The sequence below is a fragment of the Dermacentor andersoni genome, chromosome 6 (assembly GCF_023375885.2).
Source record: "Dermacentor andersoni chromosome 6, qqDerAnde1_hic_scaffold, whole genome shotgun sequence".
NCBI lineage: Eukaryota > Metazoa > Arthropoda > Arachnida > Ixodida > Ixodidae > Dermacentor > Dermacentor andersoni.
This window is the reverse complement of record NC_092819.1, coordinates 38,148,848-38,176,083: the sequence shown is the minus strand read 5'-3', so window position 1 is coordinate 38,176,083 and position 27,236 is coordinate 38,148,848. Positions and strand designations below refer to the sequence as shown.

The window sequence follows — 27,236 nt, the reverse complement described above, 5'->3', positions numbered from 1 at the left end:
ATTACACACTGCTTTGCTAGTTTTGTGCAGCGCCGCGGGTAACGGATATAATGCGGCTCGTGCAAGTACTTTGAGACTGACAAAAATGACACAAACATCGAAGCCCCAGCGGCTGCGACAATGTATACAGTGCAGCGGAGCGCAAAGCAAACAGCTCGAACCACAAAACCTCGACGTAAGGAGAACGTTTTACCCAACTTGGCACAAAAGTTCCATCACACATACTGTATGTGTACAGGCTAACAAGAGAACTAGATAACAAACAATTAGAAAGCCAACGAGTGCCGAAAGAATAACTGCACATCTGTTTTTCATACGAACGTAAGAATACATGCAAGATTCGATCATCCAGCTTATGATTCATGTCATTACACGGTACACGGCAGATTTGGTTCTTCGGTATGAATCCATCAGTGGCGTATACCGAGGGGGTGGGGTGGCGATGGCAGGGGGCTGACCGGGCTTCAGTCCCCCCCCCCCCCCGCCCTTTCCTCCCAAATTTTGGCGGCCGGAGCCCTGCTCCCTTTTTAAGATTGGGGGACCTTATCCCTTTTATCCTTGGCACGCCGCCTATGAAGAAAGACGCATATCCTTCGAACGCCCGCCCCAGACAAGTATAGGACAGCACACGCCTTCAAGTAGACCAAGAAGCTGCTCAAGGTAATAGTTGTATTATTATGCACCAAGCATGGAAAACTTAACAGAGGATGATGAAACCTTAACCCCCTCGGAAAAAAAGAAATTTTGGCTACGCTCCTGGAATCCAATTAACTTTTCCTTTCCTTAACAGCTTGGATATATATTTTTAACACCAGGAGCTCATAATTCGGTGAACATATCGCGCTTACAATGTTAGAGCAAATCGCAGCTATTAGCGAGCGCTGGATGAATCGTTATTTAGGGTATTCTCGTGCGCGTTACAGAAGTTTTCTCATTGGGGCTAATAAATTTCAAGCTGAGGTTCCGACAAAATAACCCGCAGCTGCGCCCCTGCTGCACGGTTACTGACATGGTATACTTTCGCCTCGATGCCCGAGGTGTTACATTACGGGGATTTTTGCAGCGTTGTCGACTCTTTCTCATGTGACATTATGCAAAGATGTGGGGACGTAGGGCTCGAATAGCCATACAGCTGCGAGCAGTCGCCGTGCGGGAACAGCGGAGAAAGGTCATTACCTTGGGAGGCTACTGTCCGAGACTTCTCCCGCGCTTTCTACGATGCGCTGAGAGAGAGGGGGAACAACAACAAAAAATAATAATAATAAAGGCAAATCGCCCTTCCCTGGCCCAGGAAAAGGCGGCTGGGAAGCAGGACGTCACCACTCGCTTGTTTCAACTTGTAGAAGAAGGGGTCCTTCTTCTACATCAGATTCCACCAAAGGGAGGGCGGTGTGCTCCATTTGCCAGAGACCAGTACGAGTTCGTATGCATAGTTTCGCGACGCCGTAACGCAGACGTGTAGGTAGAAAATAACTAAGCAAAAGCAGGAAGATTAGCCACGGCAAAGGTCAAGTACGTTGGCTAACCTGCACGGTGGAAGAGGCACTTAAACAACAAAGGGAAGAAGCAAGAAAGCAAGTAGTTGAGGTGCACTGTAGAATCATTTACGTGCTGCCAAAGATATTATTTTTGTGCACCGTGCGCGAGCCGCAAATATTGGACTATGACTATATGAAAAATCGTCGCGATAGGCAGCTGACGCCTGCAACATCTGAAGTTGCTGGTTACATATAAAAATAAATAAATAAAAAGACATGTTGCACCGGCGGATTTCAGTGTATCTAAGGTTCTTCGTGAATCAATCAATCGGCAATGGTTGGCATGCAGCAATGATCCTCACTCCATGCCGCGCATATATTATGATACAACGAAGATATTGCACACCATTGTCACTACGGGTAGTTTAGTTATACCAGGTTTGAATCATAAGGCAACTAAATAGTTAGCCAATACTCTCGCAGAACTGAAAGAACACCCGAGAAGTATCGCATACAACTGACCGTGCAGAACCTGAAAGCCGAGTATGCCTGAGCGGCTGGAACGTTTGAACCTCTGGAATCCTCACCGCAACCCGAATTCTAGCGGCACGAGCCCTACTACAATGCACTAGAACATTCTAGCATACTGTATGGGCACGTTGCAAGTGCTAGGCGGCGCCCCGTCTTTCCGACCCCTAGCGCCATCTGACGAATAGTTGCGCGAATGTGGTAGGATTACTCACGGCGTCAGCAGCCCGCGCTGCGTGTTTGGCGTCCTGTCAAACGGTAGCGATGGCGCGAAACAGCGTGCCGATATTAATTTTATCTGGGTTTCGGGGATTACAAGATCTTCATAGCTATTTTCATGAAAAGAATTTAGAGAAAGCAAGTCGTCTATTTGAAGTGGGGCACGTCTACGACGTGAGGGAAGTGTTGAACTCGCGCTGATCGGAGTGACTGCTAGGTTTATTCCGCAAACGAAAAATAATGCACCAGCGAGATGCGTGAAGCTCAGCGTAAGTTGCTTCGTTATCTACGGTGTGGACGCGTGAAATTATAGGCGACATTGATTCTTGAAGATCGGCGACAGCAGACAAATCCTAGCGGGGAGCTGCGATTGCCGTGCTGGCATCGCAGGGAAGTGCAAGGACGCCGCGGTAGTTTCCCTGTACATACAGGACGGCAAATACGAATCCAAAACATCTCATCCAAGAACGTGGGGCGTACGAACGACTCGTAAGACCTACCAGAGGTATTCTAACGTTGCTCTCCCCAAACACAAAAAAAGGGGATGAACTTACCAGTTGTGTTAGACTACGCTGGGAAAATATTTTCGCCCAAGTTACTGGAAGTGCGATACTTTTATGTTGCGATTTTTCAGTGCGTGCAAAGGAGGTTCCAATAAACCACGTTGTCAAAAATTTTGGTGATCTCAACTGCCCCTTCGTTTATATGCTGGGCGCAGAAGGGTGTATGCCAGCACAGCCGGCTGCAACCCCTCTAAAAATCTCTCAGCAAGCCCTAGCGCTGTTTGAATGGGAGAGGATTGGGAAAGAGTTCCACAGCTTTACTGCGGTACAGTGTGGGAACAAACTACTTTGTTTGCTGCATATCCTGTACGCACTGCAGGCAGTGGCGTAGCAACGGGGGGGGGGGGGGGGGGTGCAAGGGGCCAGTGGGGGGGAGGGGGTGTCATATACGTCTGGAGACACACGGAAATTGTTGATATCCTAGCCTTCCTCGAATAAGCCCGGGGGAGGGGGGGGGGGGACAGAAGACCTATGGGCCCCGGGTGCCAGACGACCTAGCTACGCCACTAACTGCAAGTGTCCCGTTGCTGCCATCATTGCTGTAAAAGCAACGAATTCAGAGTTATAACGCACTTGGCATAACGCCGGAACATAAAACAGCTTATGCCATTGGACGAGCGCTATCCAGTGTTGACGCCGTTCTGCTTCATGCGGTCGGCTTGGAAACCTGTAAAACTTTGTTCCTCGTGAGTTGGTGTACGTGCTGTTGCAGCCCACTACTCAACAGCTCGGGTTGCACTTCGGCATTGCTCAGAAAAGGCAACAACTACGCGCGAAACACTGCACATACAGGCTTTCCGAACGCAAGCGGGCCGGTCGTATCCTGCCGGTTCCGCGCTCGCCGCCGCGAGGGGCGCCCTAGTAGGCGCGGGAACTACGTTCGCAACCTGCCTATGGTATGGTATGAAAAACTTTATTCAGGTCCTTCAGGTCGCGCTAGATTCCTAGCCCGAAGCGGGCCGCTCGCACCAACGTTACTAGGCTCCCACGGACTAAAATTGTAGCCGTACTAAAATTGGCGCGTTTGTGTCCGCGCTACCCATGCTGCTATCTAGCGAAAGCTACCAAAAACGCTTTATTGCCAGTCCGTGATAGTTACGTGATAACTTTGAGACGCGCAATCATTACAAAAGAAAATTTTATGCAAAACTCTATTTTTTGATAAACTTTAAATAGGTTGACAGTTCAAAGATTTATGTTTGCTTAGGGTAGGGTAGAGTTGAGCAATCATACATAACAACACCAAATTGCATGTCGGCAGCAGCATCGACAGCAACAGTTTCCGTTCTCGTCTGCTGCAGTGCAATAAGCGAGCGATCACATACTGTAACTTCGTTTTTGTGCACAGTTTGAACTGCTTGCGTTGTTCCGCACGCCACGCAATTGTCCATGGACCCGAGGAGGAGGCGGCTGCTGCTATTAAAGAAGAAGCTCCTCCTTCTAATGATGCTAAGGAAACAGCAGCAACAACAGAGGCGGCGTGTTTGGGTCCAGCCCATGTTTCTGGAGCGCAAACAAAGGAGTCTCTACTACACCGCAGTGAATATATCATTCTTATTTTGCGCGTCGCCACGCTAGAAATTAATGAAGATACCCTTAGGCAGAGGCAGATGTTGTGAATTTGCTTTTCTGACTGTTGACAGTCGTGTTCTTTACATTGCAGATGCGCAGACTTCGTGACGGAGATTACGATATGTTCTTCAAATTGTATCGCATGACACCGCGGCTATTCGACATTTTGCTGTCCTTTGTCGAGGACGACCTGACGCGGCAACATGTTGTCAGGGAGCCCCTGGAACCAGGAGAGCGACTTGCAATAACGTTGAGGTTGGTGAGATTCACATGTGCAAGCCATATTCAAATACCGTTGTCATGCACTCATGCTGTCCAGAGCTGTACAAAACACTTCAGAGATTGCCACTATGTTCAAGACAGGGTACATGCGCGAAGTATAAACTTAGTGGTTACAGCAATATTGTTTAGCTGCAAATGGCAAGGACTAAAAAACTTTTAATTTACGAGGATTCCACGCTTTGTTTCCCAGTTACTTAGCCTCAGGCAAGGACATCAGGGACGTCGCTAATGCTTATCTGGTGGGAATCGAAACTGCGCGGAAAAGCATTCACGACACCTGCCGGGCGATCTGGACGCAACTGAAGCACCGTTTTATGAAGGTAAGTAACACGTAACACTCAAAGTGATCGCCAATCGCGCGTGCACATATAACACGAAGCCCTGATCTGCATTGAAAAGCTGCTGTGTGGCGACTTGCACACATTAAATATGCAGAAAGCATTCGTCTTCTTATGGCAAATATATGTAGCTCAAGCAGGAGGCTTTAGAACTCCTGCCTGTGCATGTCTTGAATACCACACACTAAGTTACCTTACGGCTAACTTGTGATGGCCCTAGTGTACTGAACATCTGTAGTCGAAAGATGCATGTGACGAATATGTTTTTAGGCCTTATGAACTCACTTCCATTACGCCTCGCCCCTAACAGACTTGTGATGACTAAAATGTTGAGGTGCTTTAAAGAGCATTTCAGGCACTAATGTTCCATGTTTCTTTTGGGTGCTATCATTCAGGCCTGTAGCTGAAGTGGCAACAGTACAAGTGATAGAGTATTCCGTAATGTAGGTGCTTGCGCATCACAAAGAATCTGCAGAGCACCGTTTGTGCTACTGCCCGTCCATTGAAAATGAAAGGCTTGCCCTAAGCACTGCTCTAAACCAACTAGGTGGAAGACCTTTCTCATTGGCCAAGATTTTGCTACGATTTCTGAAGGCAGCCGGACTGAGGGGCCGCCTGTGATACAGCACTGAGAATTTCACTACGCTGGCAAAATAACGCTGCACTTTCTCATTCTTTTTATCGGTCTTCTCCTCTTTCCCCAGCGCAGGGTAGCTAGTCGGGCTCAGTCCTGGTTAAACTCCTTGCCTTTCATTTATCCTTTCTCTCTATCATGTATCAGTTGTGTGCACTCCATCTCAATAACTGTGCAGCACAGCGAAAGCTACAGGCCGCATCAGCCAACCAGGAAAGACAACTAGAAAAGGGTCTCGTATGCCCACCTCTGATTGCCCCCCTCGTGACGGAAGGATTAGTAGGGCACAATAGGCGAGCCCTAGCTCTTGCCTTCTCTGGAACAGACTGCTGGCTCTCCTTACTCATTGGCCAACAGGAGCCCTAGCCTTAGTGCTCTGCACGAAGCGGGCGACGTGGAATATAGAAGCTACATTTCCTGTGAATCCCTGCATTGTTTCCCGACTTTGTGACACTTGAACATACAATTCAATGGACAGTATAATGTTTCATTGGTAAAAAGCAGTGGCATTGCTCCTGCTACTTATGCAAAATGCTATTTCTTACTGTACAAAATTTGCTGCAAGTGCACTGCCGCTAAGGTGGGCAGCTGGCAATTTTCCCACCAGCATGACCAGTTTTCTACCTCGCGGTACTGGCTGCCAATTTGACGTCCACACTGGCACACTATTTGCTGGCTTTCCAGTTCTCCCTAAATCAACACAGTGCAAGATGCATTGTAAGTGCTCTGTCAGGCATATATACATAGCAAAAAAGTAAGTTGTCACAAAGAAATTCATTCCCTATGATAAATTTTGTTGTCATCTAGACTTCCACATATTGTCTTTGTAGGCCACCAACATGCCTTACAAACAAATTATTTGCAACAGCAGGTTGGAGGTGTTAAAAGTGTATCAAATTTTTTATAAAGCCTTCCATTGAATTTCAATCGCGCAAAATTTGTTTTTGGTGCATTGCAACTCTATTTTGTTTTCATTTAGTTTGTACTTTTCGCACACAGTACGTTTCACAAAAATGACGCCGACGCCTTTCCTCTCAGCCCCTTTCTCGAGGGTGCTTTTTTTTTTATCTCGGCAGAGATGGGAACCACAATTTGCCACAAATAATTGCAGGTGCCAACCAAAGAAGACTGGTCTCAAATAGCTGATGACTTTGAGAAGAGCTGTCAGTTTCCGAACTGTCTGGGTGCCATTGATGGCAGGCACGTGACCGTCGTCACCCCACGCCATTCAGGTGTTGGATACATGAACCACAAGGTAAATAGCATACGGTAAGAGGTGTTTGTGCAGGTGAGCACTTGTGCATCTAGGAGGGCAATCACCAACATGAAATGTTTTGGAAATTGTGAGAAAAATGTTACAATAGATGCTTCATTAAATTTGAGGCGGGCAAGAGTGGCTGTGGCCTCTACGACTTGCACTTGAATTGCATCATCACTGCTCCACACAATAACACCATGACAATATTGTTGAACAGCAGGTAACTGTTTTCAGTCAACTTGGATATGGTGGTGTTGTAAATGTCTTTATGGAAATTTTGGCCCCCAAAGCATACTTTTGGCTCCATCTTTGGCAATATAGAATCCAAATTGAGAGCTGGGCGAGTTGGCACGGTTCCATCTTGACAGAAAACTGCGCAAGAAAGACGTGGACGAGCAAAGATGTGGACATGGACAAGCGACCGTGCTTGTTTCTTTGCTCGTCCACGTCTTTTTCACACAGTTTTTTGTTGCAATAGGATCCAAGCCAGGCTCTGTGATGACAGAGAGGAGTGAGTTATGGTGAAGGCTGTAAGCCCATGCTTGGGGGCTGTCCACATCAACATAGTAATGGGAAAATTTTGATGAGAGCCGAGTTGCCATGAAAACTCGGTAACGGTGTTGTATACATTTTAAGCAGTGTCTGTATGCAACTGCAAGATACTGTTTCTTGGTGGTCACAACATTTAGATTTAATATAGTGTAAATTGCAACAGTGCAATAATGGGAAAAGGAGTGATAATGACACAAGCAATCTGTCAATGCACTGAAATGTGTTACATTCTGAAAGAAGGAAACAGTGCAATATTTGGTTGCTAATATGCTTCCTGACAGAGTGCTATTTTATTGTGCTATCCAGTGACCCATGGATGGCCCCCAACCGTGGGCTAACCTGTGTGTTGAAAGCTTAGAGCTTGTTTGGCATGTGACTGAAGCCACTTGCCTGTCATGCATAGTGGGTCTCCCCTTGCCTTTCCAGGGGCCATAAATCACCGTTGATGTGAGAACTGTCATCCTCAGCCTCTAGAGAATCGAAGTGCTGGTGAGGTGGTAAAAGAAGGCCTACAATGCCTGTCGGAGCACAGATTGGTCACACGTCATCTGCATTCAAAATTCTGGCAAAAACTGTACGTAAACTGTAGTCCAGGGTTGTTATGCTCCCCTGTAATCCCAAGGGAGCATAATGGCTGCATTCCCTCCATTCAGTACATCGAGCCATTAAAAAAAAAAAAAAAAAATATGCAATGTAATATAACTTAAAAACATGAAAAAATGGCAAACATACTATGCAGCACGGTGACATTCCAGGCGACATAGCAATAATGTTGCAGGCATTGCTGACAGTTTTCATGTGTACAAGGAGCATTTGCTAGCGTCGACAATTTTTTGAGTACTTCTTGAAATGGTCAAAACTGGGGGTAACACATTGTTGAAGTTCTTCAAATGTGACACCATTAGTTGTCGAGCAATGATAAAAGAGACAGATGTTTGGACATAGTATGCACAGGCATGCTATGCAAGTTTAACATTGATTTATACAGAAATGCTACATGGCTATGTATCTTGGCATAAATCACATGTGTGCCTCTGAGTTGCTTCTGAATGTGCTGTCCCCCCCACTCCCAAGAAAAAGGTACACTCGTAGAACTTGAAGAGCGTAATTTGACAGACACCACATGGGATCATGATTATGCTTGTGAACAAGCCAGGGAAGAGCAAATTGGTACAATTTGGACACCATGTCAGTCTTGCTTTCTTGTTTTAATGCTGCTGCTTAGCCCCGCATTCCACATTTCAGGGTTCTTACTCCGTGGTGCTAGTGGCTGCAGTCGACAGCAACTGCAAGTACATCTTCATCGATGTCTATGCTGAGAGCCGTCAACAGCATAGCGACGTCTTTGAAAGTTCGGACTTTGGCCAGGTGCTTCTCGGTGGCTCTCTAGACCTTCCTTTGACGGCACCGTTACCCCGCTCCGACGGAAAAAGCGCTGCCTACACCTTCGTCGGTGACGAGGCTTGTCCACTACGGAGGAACCTCGTGATACCATTCCCGGCGGGACAGGCTAAAAATGAGAGAGCAGTCTTCAATTACAGGCTGAACCGAGTGAGGCAAGGCACCTTCAGATGTGTTCACAAATGTGCATTCATGACTCACCGAATAAGGCTAAGCATGTGTCCATGTGGCATATTCTTAATTTACTGTTGGGTAGTAATTGGCATGCATGCTACTTGTCGAGCGGACCTCACACTAGGGTTTTTTTCTTCGATGCACAAACATGCATGTACAATTAGATTAGGCCGTCCTGTAGCATTGAACTGAACAAGAAACTGCACAAAGTTGAATTGAATCACGCAACCTAAATACATTTTTGACCCAGTCATGAGCCTATCACGTTGACTCTGTGGCTACAGCCTCCTGCTTCCGAACATGAGCTCACTGATTTCAGTTCGTGGTTGCCATAGTTGCATACTGATGGGGTCAGACCATAAAAATGTTTGCGCATCAAGATTAAGCTAAGGTGCAGGTTAGAGAACACACATTATTCAAGGTTTAACTGAAGCTCCCCTTTACAGTATCCCATATAGCCCAGTTGATGCTTTGGCATGTTCAAATTTCTTTTATGTTGGTTTTCTTTATTATGATCTCTTTCTATGTTGCAGATGACTGCAGCATACCACTAAAGTCATATGCGAAAGCATGCGCAAACAGAAGAGTAATGTCAGTCACAAGTGCTTGTCCCACTCATTGTGCCAGCTTAGTGGCTATGGTGTTGCGCTGCTGAGCTCAAGGTAGCAGGTTCGATCTTGACTATGGCAACCACATTTCAATGGGGATTAAATGCAGAAATGTTTGTGAACTATGATCTAGACGCATGTTAAAGAACTCCAGTTGGTCAAAATTATTCCGAAGCCACCCACTATGGTGTGCCTTATAATCAGATCGTGGTTTTGGCATGGAAAAGCCCAGATAAAATTTTTTTTTTTACCTGCTTGTTTCAATATTATTTTGTCTGTGTTTGTGAATGCCTTTTTCATGATGAAGAAACTTTACTCGGCTAAATTTCTGTCCTCATGTGCAAAATTACATCATGGTGCCAGGCAATGATGGTGGGTGTCCATTTCGTCGGCAAAACATCTGCCTTACTGGGCTATGGGACTGGACGTTTCCGAGAGAGAAAAACTGCCCACTGAAAGGCTTTCTACAACATGCTCTTATACATGCCAAAAATTAAAACAACAGATATAATCTAGGCAGTCAAATAGGGGTTGCCTTTATTTTATTTTTGTTCAGTTAACATTTTTGTCTCTCTTTCATCGTCAGTTCAATCCATGCTGTGTCATTTTTTGCTTTCTCTTCACCCATTTTCAACATTTTCGCAGGAGATGCGCAGAGAATGCTTTCGGACTCACAGCAGCCCGTTGGAGAGTGCTGCTCCGAACCGTTCACCTGCAGCCAAGCAATGCCGACTACGTCATCAGGGCAGCCTGCATATTGCATAATTTTCTCACTGATCTGCATCCCCAGCTGGAGGGCTACAGAGACACGGAAGACAGCGTTGGCAATGTAGCTCCGGGTCACTGGCGGCAAAGTGTCGAAGAGGCAAACGAGAAGGAGCCACACTATTTTCCTCTTGAGGCGAAGCACGCAGAGGACGCAGATGGAGCTGGTTCAGAGACTAGGAACGAATTCATGGCATACTTCTGCAGCAGCGAGGGGGAGATCCCATGGCAATGGCATCTGCCAGATGTGTCGAAAGAGGCCACGCTGATGCACCTGCGTGAACAGCAGCTTCTACCAGTCCCATCGTGAATGCACTCAGAAATCTTCAAAGCTTTACGTTCAGGCACTGCGCGGAGCCAGCACCTGCATTCTTGCGGGACTCGTACACCAGCGGATAAAGACTACAAAGTGTGTAGATCTTTGTTTAGAGGCACAGCAGATGTTTGATGTAAAGTAAACTCTCCGCTGCAGCATTGTTATCTTTGTTGTGATTATCTCCACTGTCTCTTATTCATTTATTAGTTCAATTATTAATTTATTTCCTTAGTTATTGCTGTAGAACATAGTGAACTGGAGTAGCTGTGGTACTATTCTCTACCTAAATCTCTCCACAGCAACTTACGTATAGCAGAATAGAGCCTCGAACTAACTGAACCTTCATAAAAAGTTCAAAATTAAGTATCTACTTCCTATAGGAAGTAAGAGCCAGTGAAAGAGAGAGGAAAGATTAGGAAGAAGAGTGGCAGTGGGTGGAGGAGGAAGTTCACAACAGAACCTTCCAGCATGGCGTTTCCGCTCTACTGCTATCGCCCTTGCCAAGTGTCAAACCGACAGCATGCACGAACAAGGGGCACATGGCTGATGTGATACTGGCAGAGTGGCAACAGTATGCTAAGACATGACTTTGCAATACCGATGGCTGCAACTGATATTAAAGCATGAAGCCTATAGTTTCCGCCTGATGTTCCAGTACCTGACTTGTCGCGGATGAATTTCAATGCAGAAGCACAGGCGCCGGTTAAAAAAAAAATAAGGTACGGCCTGCCACATAAGGTGGGCTGCAATGGGAGCAGATGTCTCAGCCGTAGTTACATTCTTGGCCGCTTAGCTGGGCTGAACGGCGCTAGCCGTCTGGGACAGCAAGCGTCAGTTTCCACGGGCGACGGTGTTTGAAGCGCGTTCCCCACACATCTTCTATGCCATTCCCAGACAACAGTCCCCTACTGGTGGTGCCACGGCGGATGACAGCACTTTCGATGCACGCGGCAGGCTGCACCTTTTTTTTTTTTTTTTTTAATCCAGTGGCCATGGCAGGAGGGTTCAAATTAAGCATGGCTGCACATTAGACCAGTCTGTGTGCCCTGCACTGATACAAGCATTGAAACGGTCTTGCATCTGTTGTCTATAGAATACTGCTCAATCTCTACTCCAACTAAACAGCTGACATGGCAGTAATCAGTAGCTAGAGTTCTGTCTGAGCACCAGTATCCGAGTGGGTACTATGAATTGCGTGCATGTTGCACGGTGCTGCTACTGATTCTATGCACTTGCATGTATACACACAGGTCCCACACCTGCCTAACTGCAAATCCTATTGAAATGTGCTATTGGAACAACAGGAAAGATTCAGAAAAAAAAAAAAGATTTAGAAGAAGTTAAGCAGCTCCAACACACATATTGGAATCTGTTTATTGGTGACATTTATGCTTTACAAAGACTGGTTTTGTTTTGTTTGAAGAGTTTTATGTAGCAATTACAGTGGGATATGGTAATTTTGCAAGGCTGGCCAAGAGCCGACACACACCTTACCGGTACATACTGAGTGGCTGAATCAAGCAAAATAAAGTAAATCAAAGGATCTGTTAAAAATGCACGGTCCTGAATATTTCACCGCTGCACTGTTCTTGCTCAAATTTTGTAGAAAGGTCGCATTTTGGAGTCTATGTCATTTAGTATAACAGTTGGCACAGTTCATTGCCAAGTGTTATTAAAGTGAAACTTTGCCTGCGCTTATGGGGATGTAAGCTGCTGCTGGCGACGGTGCAAGCATAAACTTGTGTTGCCGCCTGCCGTCAGCTGCAGAAGTAAGTGTTTCGGGGAGGGCTGCCGCGTGTTGCCCGCTCCTGGAAGAGGCGACTGCCCTTCCAGAATGTTACTTTAACTGTACAGACGATCAACTTTCCCACCTTTTTCTGCACTTTGGATCAGTTTTCACAGTGCTTCAACTTCAAGCCTTCTATGCACCGTTCACCATGTCTCACGAGTGTCTTTGCATCAGTTTTCACAGTGCTTCAACTTCAAGCCTTCTATGCACCGTTCACTTTGTCTCACGAGTGTCTTTTGTGTTCACTGCAGTCAGTACCAGCTATTGTAGTCACAGAGCATCCACTATTCCACACATAATACGGTCTTGGCTGAGACAGTGTCCCTGTGCAGGTGGCTGCCCCTGAATGGTTCCAGCTGCACTTGTGGTCTGAATTGGCTGTTGCCAGGTGCTAGTTGCTTCTTGTTCAGGGAGAACACTCACTGCTTTCTGTAGGACTTCGCGTACCTATGTAGCACACATAAAAGAGGCAGAAACAGTGTTCAAATGGTTTGTCAACACAAGCAGCGCCATTCATGTAAAGTTGTACTGAGCGGGCAGAAAGCAAACGATGCAGCTATGAAATCAAAGCACGCTGTCATATGGTCATGCACAATTTCGGAAGCTCATTGTACTTGCGCATTAGCATCATCAGTGTCACGGCAGAACACAAGAGCCAATTTGTATTACGCTGCACCACAACTTTTTTCTTCTACTCACTACAGTGCTGAATTCACCAATCAAACAGAATATTCAGTCATCAGTTATCGTATTTACTAGCATCTAACGCGAACTTTTTTCCCAATAAAATGGGTCCAAAAATTGTGTGCGAGGTAGAATTGAGTATGACCCTAAATCTGCGTTACCATATCACCATCGACATTTCAAAATGGCCACCTCATATGTACTTTGAGCCTAGCTTGCTCCATGGTTTGCTCTATCAGCATGGAAGTGCATGTCTTCGCATGACTGCAAAGAACTGCCGAGTTTATTGTGACGCTGCAGTTAAAAAGAAAGTGATCACATGTGCGGAGACGAACAGAAATTGGGCCGCGTCACGGGCGTTCGGAGTTTCCGAAACTTGCGCGTGGGACTGGCGCAAACAGGGGAGGCATTCTACCCTGACAGCTGCTCCATACGGTGCGGCTGCACAGCCTCTATCTTGAAAGCAACCTGCAATGGAGATAGAGCCTATGCATCTAGGCGCACCATGCAGTGTTCTCGTCGCTTAGTTTGCGTTGAAGTAAGAGGCTGCACAAAGGTGGATTCGCTCGCCTCTGCTACCGCACTTCCTGACTTCAGAATTTTGATAAAGAGTTTCCGCGGTCATCGAGTGAGAGGTGTACAGGTTTGCTTGTGCGTGCGTGACACCATGCTTGTTAATTTATTTAGAAAGCGAATGTTTTAAAGTCTATATGGCTGATAAAGCTACTATCCTTACTTTTCGTGTAGCTGTCTACTAATTTGCTATCGCAATCGAAGCTTAGCCTTTCGAGGCGAAACAAACTTATTTTATTTTATCGCAACTTTAGTGTATCGGGGGTAAATCTTTGTTTTCCCAAATGAGCGAAAGTTGTATTTCTGTATGAAAAAATGAAGTGCGCAGTACTGTAAAGGACTTCTTTTTTTAGGTCACGGTAAACAGGTGCGCATTACAATCGAGTAAATATGGTATCTCTCACGTGGTTAAATCATCCCCCTCACTCCAGCTGCATCATTCACCATCAATGTGTATTCCATGCAGCCATGTATATGTCCGGCCTCCTTGACCACAACCTCATGCAGTCACACAAGTGTTGTCTACTTCTGATTTGAATGGAGTGCATTCTCGCGTCTCTTTCTGATGCAGTTTTCTTTTTCAATACTGCAATGACGGTGGCCCATATATGAAGTTTACATGCAGCACTTGCATCTTCTCCAGCATGCAGCCACTGCAGGTGACTCCCTGCAGACACCTGTAGCTCGAAATTACAAGCGCCAATTGAACTAAGTGCACCACGAGGAGAATTTCAACCAAACCTACAACCTACGCACCAATTTCAGATCAAATGGCCTGCGCCATTCACCACATGGGTGCTGCACTCCCAACTGGAGGGTCAACATCAAGTGCACTAGTGCACCTACAAAGTTCATAGTGCTGTGATGTCACTTACAGTGACTTTTGACTTTGCGAATTATTCGAGGCAACAGCAGTTATTTGTTTGATCTGTTGCTTCAATAGACGAATTGAAGTTTAGAGAAATAATAAAACATACAAACCAAATGTCTGTCTGAACGTCTGTTTTACTTTGTACTGTAGCAATAGAAATGTACTTCTGTTTTGTCTGTCTGTTCCCACGTCGTGCAACCGCGAACACAGAGAATGAAACAACGTAATTTTCTACCATTTTCCAGCGCACGATCGTGCTCTCTGATCCGCTTGCGTATGCCTCGGAGTTCATATAGCACCAACTTATAAAGCTAGTCAGGTGTTGTAGTGCACAGTCCGCAAAATCGCGCGCTGTGCAAAACAAGATAAACACAACAGCTCGCATGCGTCTGTCAGTGGAAGTGCGCTGCACAGCAAGATATCAAGAAAAAGGGAGGCGAGGTCCATGACCTATGCATCGTGCAATCCTCCGGCACTGGTATGGGAGAATGCAGAGAAGGAATTTAGTTTACAGAGGCTAGATGGGGGCAAGTAGAGAGAGTGTCTGTTGTCCGTGACGCTTGCCTCCTGAAATCATCAGTTCATGGCACTTGAAATACTGTTTCTACCTTGGCTATTAATGAACCAATATACAAAGTTATTCCGGTAGCACACTCCCCTGAGGTCCTGTAACAACTTCCAGTGTATAACCAAAATTTTCTACATGCCCTTTTAAGCTCCATCATAAATTTCAGTAATGAACTGGAAGTTGGAAAGTGCCATCTAAAGAGCATTTTACTCACAATTTTTAAAGAATTGGTTACAGAGATGGGGAAATTCAAGTGTCTCAAAGCCATGCTGCTAGGAAGCAAGCTTCACTGCCAATGTAGACACACTCTTTGCGTTGAATAGTGTCTACAAGCAACACTTCTTTCTTGCCTCCAACCATATTGAAACTATGGGACTATGTAACGTTCACATAATGAGCGAACTGAGCATGTGTTGGTGGGCTAGTTAATGATAATGATCATCAAGATAATGAGCCAAAATAATGATCAAGATCAATCAAGATAATGAGCCAAGTCGTATATTTTCTTGTTTTTTTTTTTATTTTTTCTTTACTGCACACAGTACTTCTATTGGTAAATATGTGCATTCTGCATCAGATTATTTACCGAAGCCATGTGCCATAATCGATTTCATTACAGGCATTAGGTGTGACAGGGACACACCTCAAGTGTGGCGACGCCTCTCTGTCGAGAAGGGAGGAACCTTTGAAAGTAAGGGCATGCGGTTTGCCATGCGAATTTTATGTTGTTTTCATGGTGCACATCGGTGCGATACCTTCCAGAAACAATCATCAGTGCATGACCCAAGCACTAAGCTAGTCTGTTTGCAAAGTCCAAGCCTGGTTAGGGGCCCTTTAAGAGGCTTGCAAGAAAGCATAAATGTCACTGTGCTGCGTGTGCATACCTAAGCAGCATGCATTCACATAGCAACACAAGAAACAAAGACAGGCACTAACCTTGTCCAAGTGCTTGTGGAATCTATGTGCTGTGTCCAGCCGCTGCCGCCTCTGCATGTCGAGCAGCACTCGGAGGGTCTCCCTGGCTTGGTGAGGCCTGTACTCATTGATCAGGTGTTGCATGTGGATGAAAAGTAAGCTCATGTCATCTTTCTTCTCTAGCCGCTTGGAAGTGTCAGGACACCGTATCAAGATGTCAATCATGTCGAGGAAGTTGACAAGGAGTGAGTGGTTGAGCTTCTTCAGCTCTTTCTTGTGCTCATAGTTTTGTGGGTATAGTCGCCGTATACCTTGGCTTTCCAAAGGGCGAATGACAGGTTCATCGCCATGGAATGGAGCACCAAACATGGAGTAGCCTGCAAAAGGTAGCAGCAAGACAGATACTAGTTGACAAGATTTTAAAAGAAAAAAGTGTGCTGCACAATGAATAAAAACATGCCAGTGGTCACTCATTACAAAAATGTACAAGGGGGTTTCGTTAATCAATCTGTTTTATGTTGAATGAAACAATAATGGTGCAATGTTGAGAAAGTGGACAAGAAGGAATGGGAAACAGCTGGGGAATACTAAACTTTACACAAATGAATGTTATCTTGCTTGTTTTCTATGAAATTCTGCCAATTAAGCTTGCTTCCAGCTGCTATTGCTATTTTCACTTCATTAAGTGAATGCTTGCATTTATGAGCAACATAGTCCTAAGGTCCGTCCCATACATTCGCTTCCGATAACACAGCAATAGACGAGCAATAATTTTACGGTAACGGAAATGTGTATAGTTGCCATCATGTCAAAGTTCCAGCAAATTGAGAACAAAGGTACAGAAGAAAAAAAGCAGGACAGGACTAAACATCTATGAATCATTCAGCTTCTCTTTGCGAGCTCTTTGCCCTGTTCGTCCCATTCAAATAATAAGAGTTTTCTTGAAGTGTCACACGAAATGATGTAACCCAAATTTTGTTGTTTTCTTTAGGGCTCTAATAGTCATCACATTTGTCAGAAGCACAGTGCAGAATTGTTTGTTGCTCAACCGAAGCCGAGGTCATAAAAAAAATTGAATGATAGCAAGAAAGCAAGCAACACTCAACCAATTTTAAAGTGCAGCTCCATGATTAAGCACACATTAGCAAAAAAAAAAATATTGAATGACAGCTGCACCATTTTTTTTAGGATATTACACGGCATGTGCTTAATATACAATTAAAAAAGAGCTTTTAAAGAAACAATTATACACAGACTGATGGGCTAGCTAGCATTGCGACTACATGTTATGCAGTGCAAATGGGGCATGAAACAACACAGAAAAAAAGCAGCAGAACCCATCTCATGATGACTGTCGACGGAAACGCTAATTACCCTTGTCCTGCGCCAACCGATTCCAACTAGCATCCACGAATTTCCCAATTTCATTGCCCCATCTAGTCTTCTGCCGTCCTTGACTGTGCTTCCCTTCTCTTGGCACCCATTCTGTAACCCTAATCGTCCACCGGTTATCTAACCTCCACATTACATGACCTTCCCAGCTGCCTTTTTTCCTCTTAATGTCAATTATAATATCGGCTAGACCTATTTGGTCTCTGATCCAAACTACCCTCTTTCTGTCTCTTAACATTATGCTTAGCATTTTTCGTTTCATCGCTCTTTGCGCGGTCCTTAACTTGTTCTCAAGCTTCTTTGTCAGTCTCCAAGTTTGTGTCCCATATGTCAGCACCGGTAAAATGCACTGATTGTACACCTTCCTTTTCAATGATAATGGTAAGCTTCCAGTCAAGAGCTGACAATGTCTATCGTATCTGCTCCAACCCATTTTCGTTCTTCTGTGATGTGAATTTCCTTCTCAAGGTCAGGGTTCCCTGTGATTAATTGACCTAGGTAACCGTACCCCTTCACAGACTCTAGAGGCTGACTGGCGATCCTAAATTCGCATTCCCTTGCCCAGCTATTCATGTTTATCTTTGTCTTCTGCATATAAATCTTCAAGCCCACTCAATCATTTGTTGTAACTCATCTGCAGTGTTGCTGAATAGAACAATGTCATCTGCAAATCGAAGGTCACTGAGATATTTGCCGTCGATCCTTACTACTAAGCCTTTCCAGATTAATAGTTTCAATACTTCTTCCAAGCACACAGCGAATAGCATTGGAGAGATTGCGTCTCTTTGTCTGACCCCTTTCTTTATAGGTATCTTCCTACTTTTCTTGTGTAGAATTAAGGTAGCTGTGGAATCTCTGTGGATATTTTCCAAGATGTTTACGTAAGCGGCCTGTACTCCTTGATTACATAATGACTCTGTGACTGCTGGTATCCCTACTGAATAAAATGCCTTTTCACAATCTATGAAAGCCATATAGAGAGGCTGATTGTACTCTGTGGATTTCTCGATTACCTGATCAATGACATGAATGTGATCCATTGTAGAGTGTCCCTTCCTGAAGCCAGCCTGTTCCCTTGGTTGACTAAAGTCCAGTGTTGATCTTACTCTATCGCAAATTATCTTGGTGAATACTTTATATAACACTGGAAGTAAGCTAATGGGCCTATAATTTTTCAATTCTTTAATGTCTCCCTTTTTGTGGATTAGCATAAAGTTTGCATTCTTCCAGTTTTTTTAGACCCTTGAAGTCGATAGACACTTCATATAGAGAGCCGCCAGTTTTTCTATCGTTGTCTTCTCCACCTTTGATTAAATCTACAGTTATTCCATCTTCTTCTGCCGCTTTTCACCGCTTCATGTCTTGCAAGGCCCTTCTGACCTCATCGCTAGTTACAGGAGGAGTCTGCAACCTGTTCATTACTGCTTAGAATGGAGGTATCGTGGCTCCTCTAGGTACTTCACAGATCAGTACAGAATTCTGCTGCTTTTACTATACCTTCGTGATTGCTGATGATATTACCCTGCTTATCTTCCTGTGCATACATCTTGGTTTGTTTCCTTCTCACCGATTTCAGGCTGCCTCCATTTTTCATGGCTTCCTCAGTCTTTCACAAGCCAACAAAGCTCCAGCCGTCTTTGGCCGAACGCAGCACAGGGAAATGTTTCACGACACAAATTTTGTCTACATCAGGTTGGACGTCAAGAGAACTCACATGGTGGCCTAGGACAGTAATTTCACGACAACCAAAGCTGCACTTCGAAGAGTTCAAATGAAGGCCAGCTCACTGGAAAATGCCAAACACTGCCGATAGGCGAGTCAGGTGGCTCTCAGATGTTGGTGAAAAAACGACTACATCATCTAGACAACAGAGCCATGTCAACCATTTAAAGCCACGAAGCAGAGAGCTGATCAGTCTTTTAAATGTGGCGGGGGCATTACATAAGCCAAAAGGCATGTAATTGAATTGAAAAAGACCGTCGGGTGTAACAAATGTGGTCTTCCCGCAGTCCAGGTCATCGACAGAAATCTACCAATACCCTGAGCAGGGTTCGATGGATGAGAAGTAGGTAGAGCCATGAAGACAGTCGAAGGCGTCATCAATCAGTGGCAGTGGGTAGACGTCCTTACACGTGATTTTGTTCAAGCGACGGTAGTCAATGAAGAAGTGCCAGCTGCCATCCCTTTTCTTTACTAGGATGACAGGTGATGCTCAGGGACTACTGGAAGGTTCAATGAGGTTTTTGGTGAGCATCTTGTCAACCGCACACTGCATCACTTAGTGCTCAGCTAGGGACACGTGATAAGGACGTCGCCGGACGGGGCTTTTACAAAAGAGGGCTCTTACCCAGTAGTAGTTAACCCCCTTTTTTCCAGGAGAGCAGTGTCAAGATTGTGAGGTGTTTTAATGCAAAAAGCACCATCCTTAGCTTGTGGCATAGTTGTTAGAGCTAGTACTGGAATCAAGAGTATACAAAATTTCAATTCCCACTTCAACCAACACTGACAAACTTTCTTTGGTTTGGCTCAATACCTCAGGGCTAAAAACAGATCCTGTTTGGCAAGACTGTACTACAGTTTAGCAGAAATGTGGTTGACAATGCTTACGAGTACTCCATACTCAAAAGTAACATGTGCTATGCACACACCTTCATGCAGTGGCCTAGGTGGTGATGGAGCTCGTCCACGCTGCACGTTTTCATCTGTGTAGAGGCCAACATACTGCATTGGCGGCAGCGGCAGTGAGCTGACTTGTGTCGCCTCCCCCATGGCTGGTTCAAGGGCAGAGACTGTATATTCCCTTCAGCTGCAAAGAAATCATGGGACCCACATCAGCAGCGTTTACACCCTAATGTAGGGATGTGCTAATATTCGAAACTTTCAAATAATGAATCCAACATTGTTTTATTCCATTTGGTTTTCAAATCAAATAAGTCACTATTCATAAGCATGAATATATTTCAAATATTTTTTAAATAATTCACATAATAAACTGTGGGCAGTCAAAAATTAAATTGTTGCAAAGGTATGATAACCTTCATCCCTGTGGCCACAATAAATGCAAAACACAAGAATTTACATGGTGGATCACACTATGTCACTCTGGTAGCTAGACCTGAACAATTAAACCACAATAATTCACTCTCCAAAGAGTGCTCTGTATGCGAACAAGCTGCTTATTTTTTTCTAATGTTCCATTTGTGATTTTAATAAACAACACTTCATAATGGACAATGTAATAACAGAAACTTGCTAATGTTATGAATGCTAGGACGTGAAGGCGGTTTCATATTAATGGTTTTGAAAACAACTGCTACCGTAAAAACCAGAATATAGGTAAAACTTTTTTACAGAGAACCGCGGCAAAAAGTCTACTCCCATCTTATATACAGGTCATTCTTACATGTTTATGCCTTTTTCTTTTTTTTCAATTTTTAGAATTAAGGCTTGGAGAAACGACCTTTTTTCTTTATTTATTTTTCGCCTGGTTTGCCAGGTTGCCTAACATGATAACGGAGCTAAATATGAGCATGCAGGCCCGTTTCATGGAGATACCGCAACAACGACTTGTAAGACGTGTTGTCCATAGCCCATCTTTCATAGTCTTCAGCTTGTTCACTGTTCAGTTTTACACTTTTGAGCACACTTTCGCACGCTGTCTTTGTCCCAGGGCACGTCCAAAGTAGATGGCGGGCATCCACTGCAAGCGCAGGAGCAGACGACTTCAGACACTGAACAATGTTCTTGTGTGGTTGACCCCAAGCACATGCGCTGGCTGGTGTCTCCAGAGAGAGACTTCCTCCACCAGAGAAAGATTGTGGGGAAGGGAGCAGACAGGCGGCGGGATGAGGGCACACGTGTCATGCCGGAGGATGGTTAACCTATATTCCGGTATTTATGGTATTCGAAAAGCATTCAATATTCGATTCTCTTCTGGCACTATTCCAATTAAATTTCAAAATATGCTATTCTCATGCTCAAACCCATTCAACTTGGTGACCAAATGAAACCAAACTAAAACGTGGGCACATGCCACCAGACTTTCAACATAACACCTTAGCACAGTACGAATTTATCCGACTCCTTTCTGTTATACAGTGTTCTTCAGTGGCTGTACTGCCTCAAAAGCAAAACATGCAAGGATTGTATTGGGGGAACTGTTGTCACTCCTGCAAGCGATCCCTTCTTACAAAACTGGCGGCGACATCAGAAGGAGGAAGAGGAAGGAGACCAGTGCAGATGCGCAGTGAAACAGCTAGCCAGGGTTAGGACACGGGTCTTCCTTACAGTATGACGGGTTGGCACTATGGGCTTCTAGCAATAAAAGGTTGGAGACACTGAGACGAGAAAAACATTCACTATAGGGAAAACAGCATGCTTTCCTTTCTGTGGAAATGGCATAATTGTTTAAAAAATGCTGCAATGTAAAGTTGGTATAACAGAAGCATGTGCTTATTGCTGCTGCTTCAAATGCTATGGTGTCTGTGCAGCTACATTCTACACTGCTCACTGCTTCACTCAACCTTTTAATGCCACACAGCACAATAAAAGTGCAGGATTTATTATTCCTTTGTTGGAAAATTGGCAGCAAACAACACACCATGCAAATGGCTAAAGCTTTGCTCGACACAACAGCTCTCTATTTGAAGTAGTAGCTTAGCGCGAATAAAACCACGGATGTAAGGAAGACAGACAAGGACAAGCGCTTGTCCTTGTCTGTCTTCCTTGTGTCCGTGGTTTTATTCGCGCTAAGCTACTACTTCAAATATGGACGACCAACTAGCCCAACAGTCAACTCTTCTAGAATTCACAACAGCTCTCTATGACCGTTTCTTTGATATTTCACACCTAAAATCATCACTTGAATAAGCAGACATTGGGCAAAATGTTTGGCAAACCAGAGTCACAATGTCACAAATGTAGTGTAGCTACATTTAATATCACCCACTATTCACTAACAAAAGTTTGTACTTTCCGATTGTCATGTAGAGGCAAACTGGGAAAACACTGCTCATAAACTATTCTCTCATACACTTCCAAGTTGCCAACATTTATGGTATCATAAAGCCCAATGTTTAGATCTTGGTCACAACGTAACAACGATAACAATGTGGTCGCCAATGGAAGTGCTTGCTGTTATGTTGTATGAATGGGCATCTGTTCGCTGCATTGAAAGCCGCGCTCTTGGGACGTAACTTCCAAAACAATGCTAAGGTGGAGCAGGCTGTGCGACAATTCCTTGCATCGCAGGGCACCGAGTTTTACCAGAGTGGTTTCTTCAAACTGATTGCACGCTACGACAAACGTATCAATGTCGATGGCGACTATGTGGAAAAATAGTGCAAGGTGTATAGTTCATGATGCCATGGTGTATTTTCTTTTTTTTGGCAATAAAGTTTCCGTGTGAAAATAAATGACGAAACTTACTTTTGGTACGTCCCTCATAGTTTTCACTAACCTTAAGTATTTGTTGGCGTCAACTGCACTACCTTCAAATTTTAAGGTTGGTAAGTCTGTACTCTTCACGAAACAACTAAAAGATTACATTCTGTCGAATACTGATGCCTAGTCTATACTCATAACCATTCTTTCAGGGTCCCTTCATTTCATTTTCATTGCCATACCGTTAGGTTTCTGTTTTTGCCTCACATATACATTCGAGTTAACAAATTCTACTGTGTTCGTCACGTCATCTACGCAGTTACTTCATCAGTTGTCAACGAGATTGTGTTACAGTGCTTTTTTTCATGACATTTATGCATATGTAATTCTTCAATCGTGGTATTCATACTAAAACCTGTAATATTTTAACAATTTGTTGAAAACTGCTGTACTTTTGTTTTATTACGTTTACTTTGTAAAGGAGGTCCCATTGCAGTCTTCGACTCCGGGACCTCCTCCTGAATATTAACAACTTGTAATCATTCTAATTATCTCAATAAAAACCGATTCTGATTTACAGTGCTCTCAGCTGCCGCATTACAAGTTAGCACTCAGTTTGTGTTAATGTACATAGGCCTCTACCATCCACATCATTTTGATTGCTTGCAAAGATTTGTTGAAGCACAAGGCAAGTTGAGGAGGTCACACAAGAAATGCTGTCGATGCACTAAAACATTAGACTGCAGCAATGTAATGTCACTGCGCATCTAAAATGACAATGATATCAAGTGGGCCAATATTGAGTACTTCATATGTTACGTCAGTAAGGCTGCCAATCAAATATATCAACAGCAAGCACCAACATATGGGTGACAGGGCTACTCAAATGCTGTTGCTGCTGCCTATTAACGCCCTCAAGCAGGTGAGGCTGAACACTGAGATATTTGAATATTTACTTAATTCAGAACAAGCAACATATGATGGTTACAGGTACCATTCGCATGGCAGGTGCAATCTTTTTCTTTGTTTCCAATTTTTTTATTGTAATACATGCAACTAAATGTCACACTTATTTATCTGCCTCCTTTTCTCAACACCCACATCACAATATGGCTGTGATGATCCCATCACTCCTAACACATTTTGGCAGCTTAGTGAAAGCACATTATTTTGTTAAATGCCAAAGGGTAGTACAACAGTTAACAGTGCACAGTGACTGAGCCTTTAACTAGGTGCACAAAGCAAGCACATTTACCCCAGTGGTTATATGCCAATTATTTAGATGGATCTCTACTGACAAACAATATTTGCAATTCGTATCTGCTTGAGGAAGTGGTAGTATCAGAAAACGTTAGAAATGATGTGCTATGATACATCGCAATGGGTGAATAGTTGCAACGAGCCTGTGTGTGGATGCTCTAATGGCTGTTAATACAGGCTGCATGGTAAAACAAAGTTTGTAGTTGGGTGGATTTCCTATTCCAACTGTTCTCGAATATGGCCAAGACAATACTTTGCAAAGCGCAATGGGGGTTTGATTTGCTTTGCTCTGACAATCCAGTCAAACCAAAACAGGAAAGAAATGCTCCTTTGGACTCTGTTCTGCCTGACATGGAGGTCATTCTCTCCAACAATTAGCTACCGCAGTAAAGTGCCGAAATATATTGTTGCATACAAGTGCGAACGACAGACGTGGAGATCTAAAAGAAAAGAGAGACCACGACTGTGCAGCGGCCATTCCTGCTGTTCGCAGCCTTCTATCAGACGCGATGACTGCAATGTCTTTCCTTGCAACGGCCGCGATGCTCCCTCCGTTCTGTCAGGATTGAAATACGCTTGCTTAGGCTCACCATAGTAAGAAAGCAGGGGCTGCTCAGTTAACACATCCATACGCATGTTGCGCAGGCACAATACTGTTATTTCAACTCCCTTGTAGTTATGGGCCGACGTTTGAGGCTTCGTACTTCTGCTTACGAGTCATCAATTAGCGACCCCATTAGCGACCCCATCTGCTTCTGAGACAGTCAAATGTACCTGCAAAAACTGATTCTTCACAGAAATGGCCTTACTGAAGTTTTTAAAATTATAATTATTTACATTTGAAGGCAAAGAATGATGTTAATTAGGCTGACGTTAAGTAAAGATTGGTATTGTCCTTTGTGAAGGACTAAACTGTTTTTACAATCCAGTTATGTTTTAGACATGAACGGGTGCAACCTTTAAAAACTGTTCTTAAGCGGTCACTTACGAGGACATGATCACATGGATATGATACGTGCGAAGTGGCACGATGCTAGTAGAAGCCGTTTTGGTACCCATTTGCTGAAAGCTACAATTGCTGTCATCACAGGCAACTTTTAACCCTATTAAACAGGATCTAGCAACGTGTGTGGCTGTTTATAGCACGAACACCTTATTCACTAACTACTCACGTACACCTGCCAGCAATTTAGGGAACTTACCGATGTGCAGAAAACATCTAAATGTTATGTCGAGAATTCATCTACTGCTACAGGGAATCCGCCATGGAGGAAGGATAGAATTCACAGTCGGCGGTAGGCATTGTTGCCAGGTCTAACAAGGCGGCGTAGACCAAAGGTAGAGAAATTGTATGCCAAACCAAATTGGCCAAACGTAGCCAAACACAAAAAAAGAGCAAAAATAATTGTATCCAAATATAGCCATCTTTATTTGCAGTTTTATTTGTATTATCTACGTGCGTCTGCCTTGCCATGTGCCATTTAACGTATTGCATGTGTGGCTTCAGGTAGCACTTGCAGACTTGCACTACGCAATCTCGGAGGTGTCGCTTATACTATGGTACCACGGAGCAGAGTTTCATAAAATAATTCCACGGAGTATGGTACCAAAGTACGGCGAGCGGCAACGATAGCCGAGTTCAGCATCCAAGAATTTAGAGGAATGAATTTGACCATGGGTATTCCAACAAAAGCCTTTTGCAATTTTTTTTTTAGAGATTTAGAAACGCATTTGTGCAAGCACGGGTACAGTTAACGCTGGTACAGCACACCCTCCGTAAGCGGCACGATAATAAGAACCGAAACCAACACTAACCGACACTATGGATGGATACTACTCCGGCGTCCTACGCGCAGTCTGGTGTCAACGATTTGTAACACGTACAGTGATACATGGTGATACTGGATAAAATATTTTCAAACCGAGCAAAAACGCTATAAAAACGCCAACGTTTATAACCGCTGCAAGCTCGACTTCACTAGTACGTTCTCGTAGGAAAACCAGAAGGCGCTGACCGCTCTCCTAGTAGAAACAAAGCGATCCAACGACGCGCGAGACGCGCAGAAAAGTTGTACGAAACTAGTGTCAACAAAAATAGCCGCCGCAGGCGTTCAACGAAGCTTGGGTAGCGTGAGTCGCAACCGGCCAAGCAATCAAAAGGCTGCTGCAAAATTATCGAAAGTTTCGCAAACTTTAGTGCATGCCCCATCTTACCTCATTTGATTGACATCGGTAGCTACGCTGGCCGCACGTTGACCATGAATGACAAGCCCGAAGCCGACAAATGGGTAATGAAACAAGGCCCGAAGTACAAGCAACGTTACCGCAAGGAGTGGGAAGAATGTCCGGCCTTTCGGGGTAAGCCAGCCATCTCGTTTGTGTGTTCGTCGTACGTTTGCTTTCAAAGGAGCCTCCACTCGTCGTGCCTCTGCTCGAGAATCCGCTACATTTAGCTACGTGCGACATCGCAAAAGCGGTTTGCAGGCGCCGTCCATTTCCCCGTCATGTATAGCGGATTCACAGTGGCGCCCTTCCCCGCGTGGCACCGGTGCACCATGGCGCTATGCGTTGGCGTCCGTTCGTTCGTGCGCTGTCTGCACTATTGTTACGGTCTTTTTATATGCGGAATACAAGCGGACGACATGTTAGCGTGCTAATAACGTTTAAAAAATGCAATGAGAGAAGTGGTTCGTGAGAAAGAAGAGGTTGGCGCTATCTTCTGCACCCCTTGAGGGAGCACGGCTCAGCGTGATGCCTTTCTGCTGCCGCGCAGATACTCCGCTGCCCATTGATCTTGTTGAATAAACTACTACCTAACAAGGACTGTGTCAGCACGTCTGTCGCGCTTTTTGACTGACTTGCACATCCGCTGTGTGGCCTGCACTAATGTAGTGTAGAAAAAAAAAAACGGCATTTGTCAGCGACCATTGAAAGGGTCGAATAAATTTAGCTTGGCGTTTACTGTTCAGAGTATGCATGCGTACTGCTCGGCAGGAACCAAGAACTGCGCAGGGCGAAGAACGACGGCCTTGCTTCGGCAGAGTCGATTGAGCGGAGCGTGACGGTGCGCCCACTTGGCCTCGCCGTTTTTTGCAGCCTAATGTACAGTACCCG

The 27,236-nt window shown here is 44.6% G+C and overlaps 3 protein-coding genes across 5 annotated transcripts in view; 2 read left to right on the top strand and 1 right to left on the bottom strand.

Moving 5' to 3' along the window:
- The first annotated feature begins 4,056 nt into the window (after positions 1-4,056).
- On the top strand, positions 4,057-10,852 carry LOC126521918 (uncharacterized). Its single transcript, XM_050170663.3, has 6 exons — positions 4,057-4,327; positions 4,452-4,615; positions 4,833-4,962; positions 6,726-6,869; positions 8,670-8,980; positions 10,253-10,852. Exons 1-6 carry the CDS (start codon positions 4,178-4,180, stop codon positions 10,680-10,682), a joined length of 1,329 nt encoding a protein of 442 aa, XP_050026620.2. The 5' UTR covers positions 4,057-4,177; the 3' UTR covers positions 10,683-10,852.
- A 1,192-nt stretch (positions 10,853-12,044) lies between these two features.
- Positions 12,045-26,427, bottom strand: LOC126521922 (mediator of RNA polymerase II transcription subunit 7-like). Of its 3 annotated transcripts, none has more exons than XM_050170667.3 (4): positions 26,337-26,427; positions 20,129-20,286; positions 16,110-16,465; positions 12,045-12,924 (listed from the first exon to the last, which is right to left on the bottom strand). In XM_050170667.3, the coding sequence occupies exons 2-4, from the start codon at positions 20,247-20,249 to the stop codon at positions 12,748-12,750; spliced, it is 654 nt and encodes a 217-aa protein (XP_050026624.1). In that variant the 5' UTR covers positions 20,250-20,286; positions 26,337-26,427; the 3' UTR covers positions 12,045-12,747. The 3 variants fall into 3 exon arrangements, with proteins under 3 accessions (XP_050026624.1, XP_050026623.1, XP_050026626.1); XM_050170666.2 differs by lacking the exon at positions 26,337-26,427 and adding an exon at positions 25,325-25,433; XM_050170669.3 differs by lacking the exon at positions 26,337-26,427 and adding an exon at positions 25,111-25,292.
- LOC126521924 (acylamino-acid-releasing enzyme-like) overlaps positions 26,155-27,236 on the top strand; it is a 52,720-nt gene continuing 51,638 nt past the window's right edge. The window contains exon 1 of the mRNA XM_050170671.3: positions 26,155-26,480. Coding sequence (XP_050026628.2) covers positions 26,381-26,480 — 100 coding nt within the window. The 5' untranslated portion in view covers positions 26,155-26,380. The remainder of the gene's footprint in view (positions 26,481-27,236) is intronic.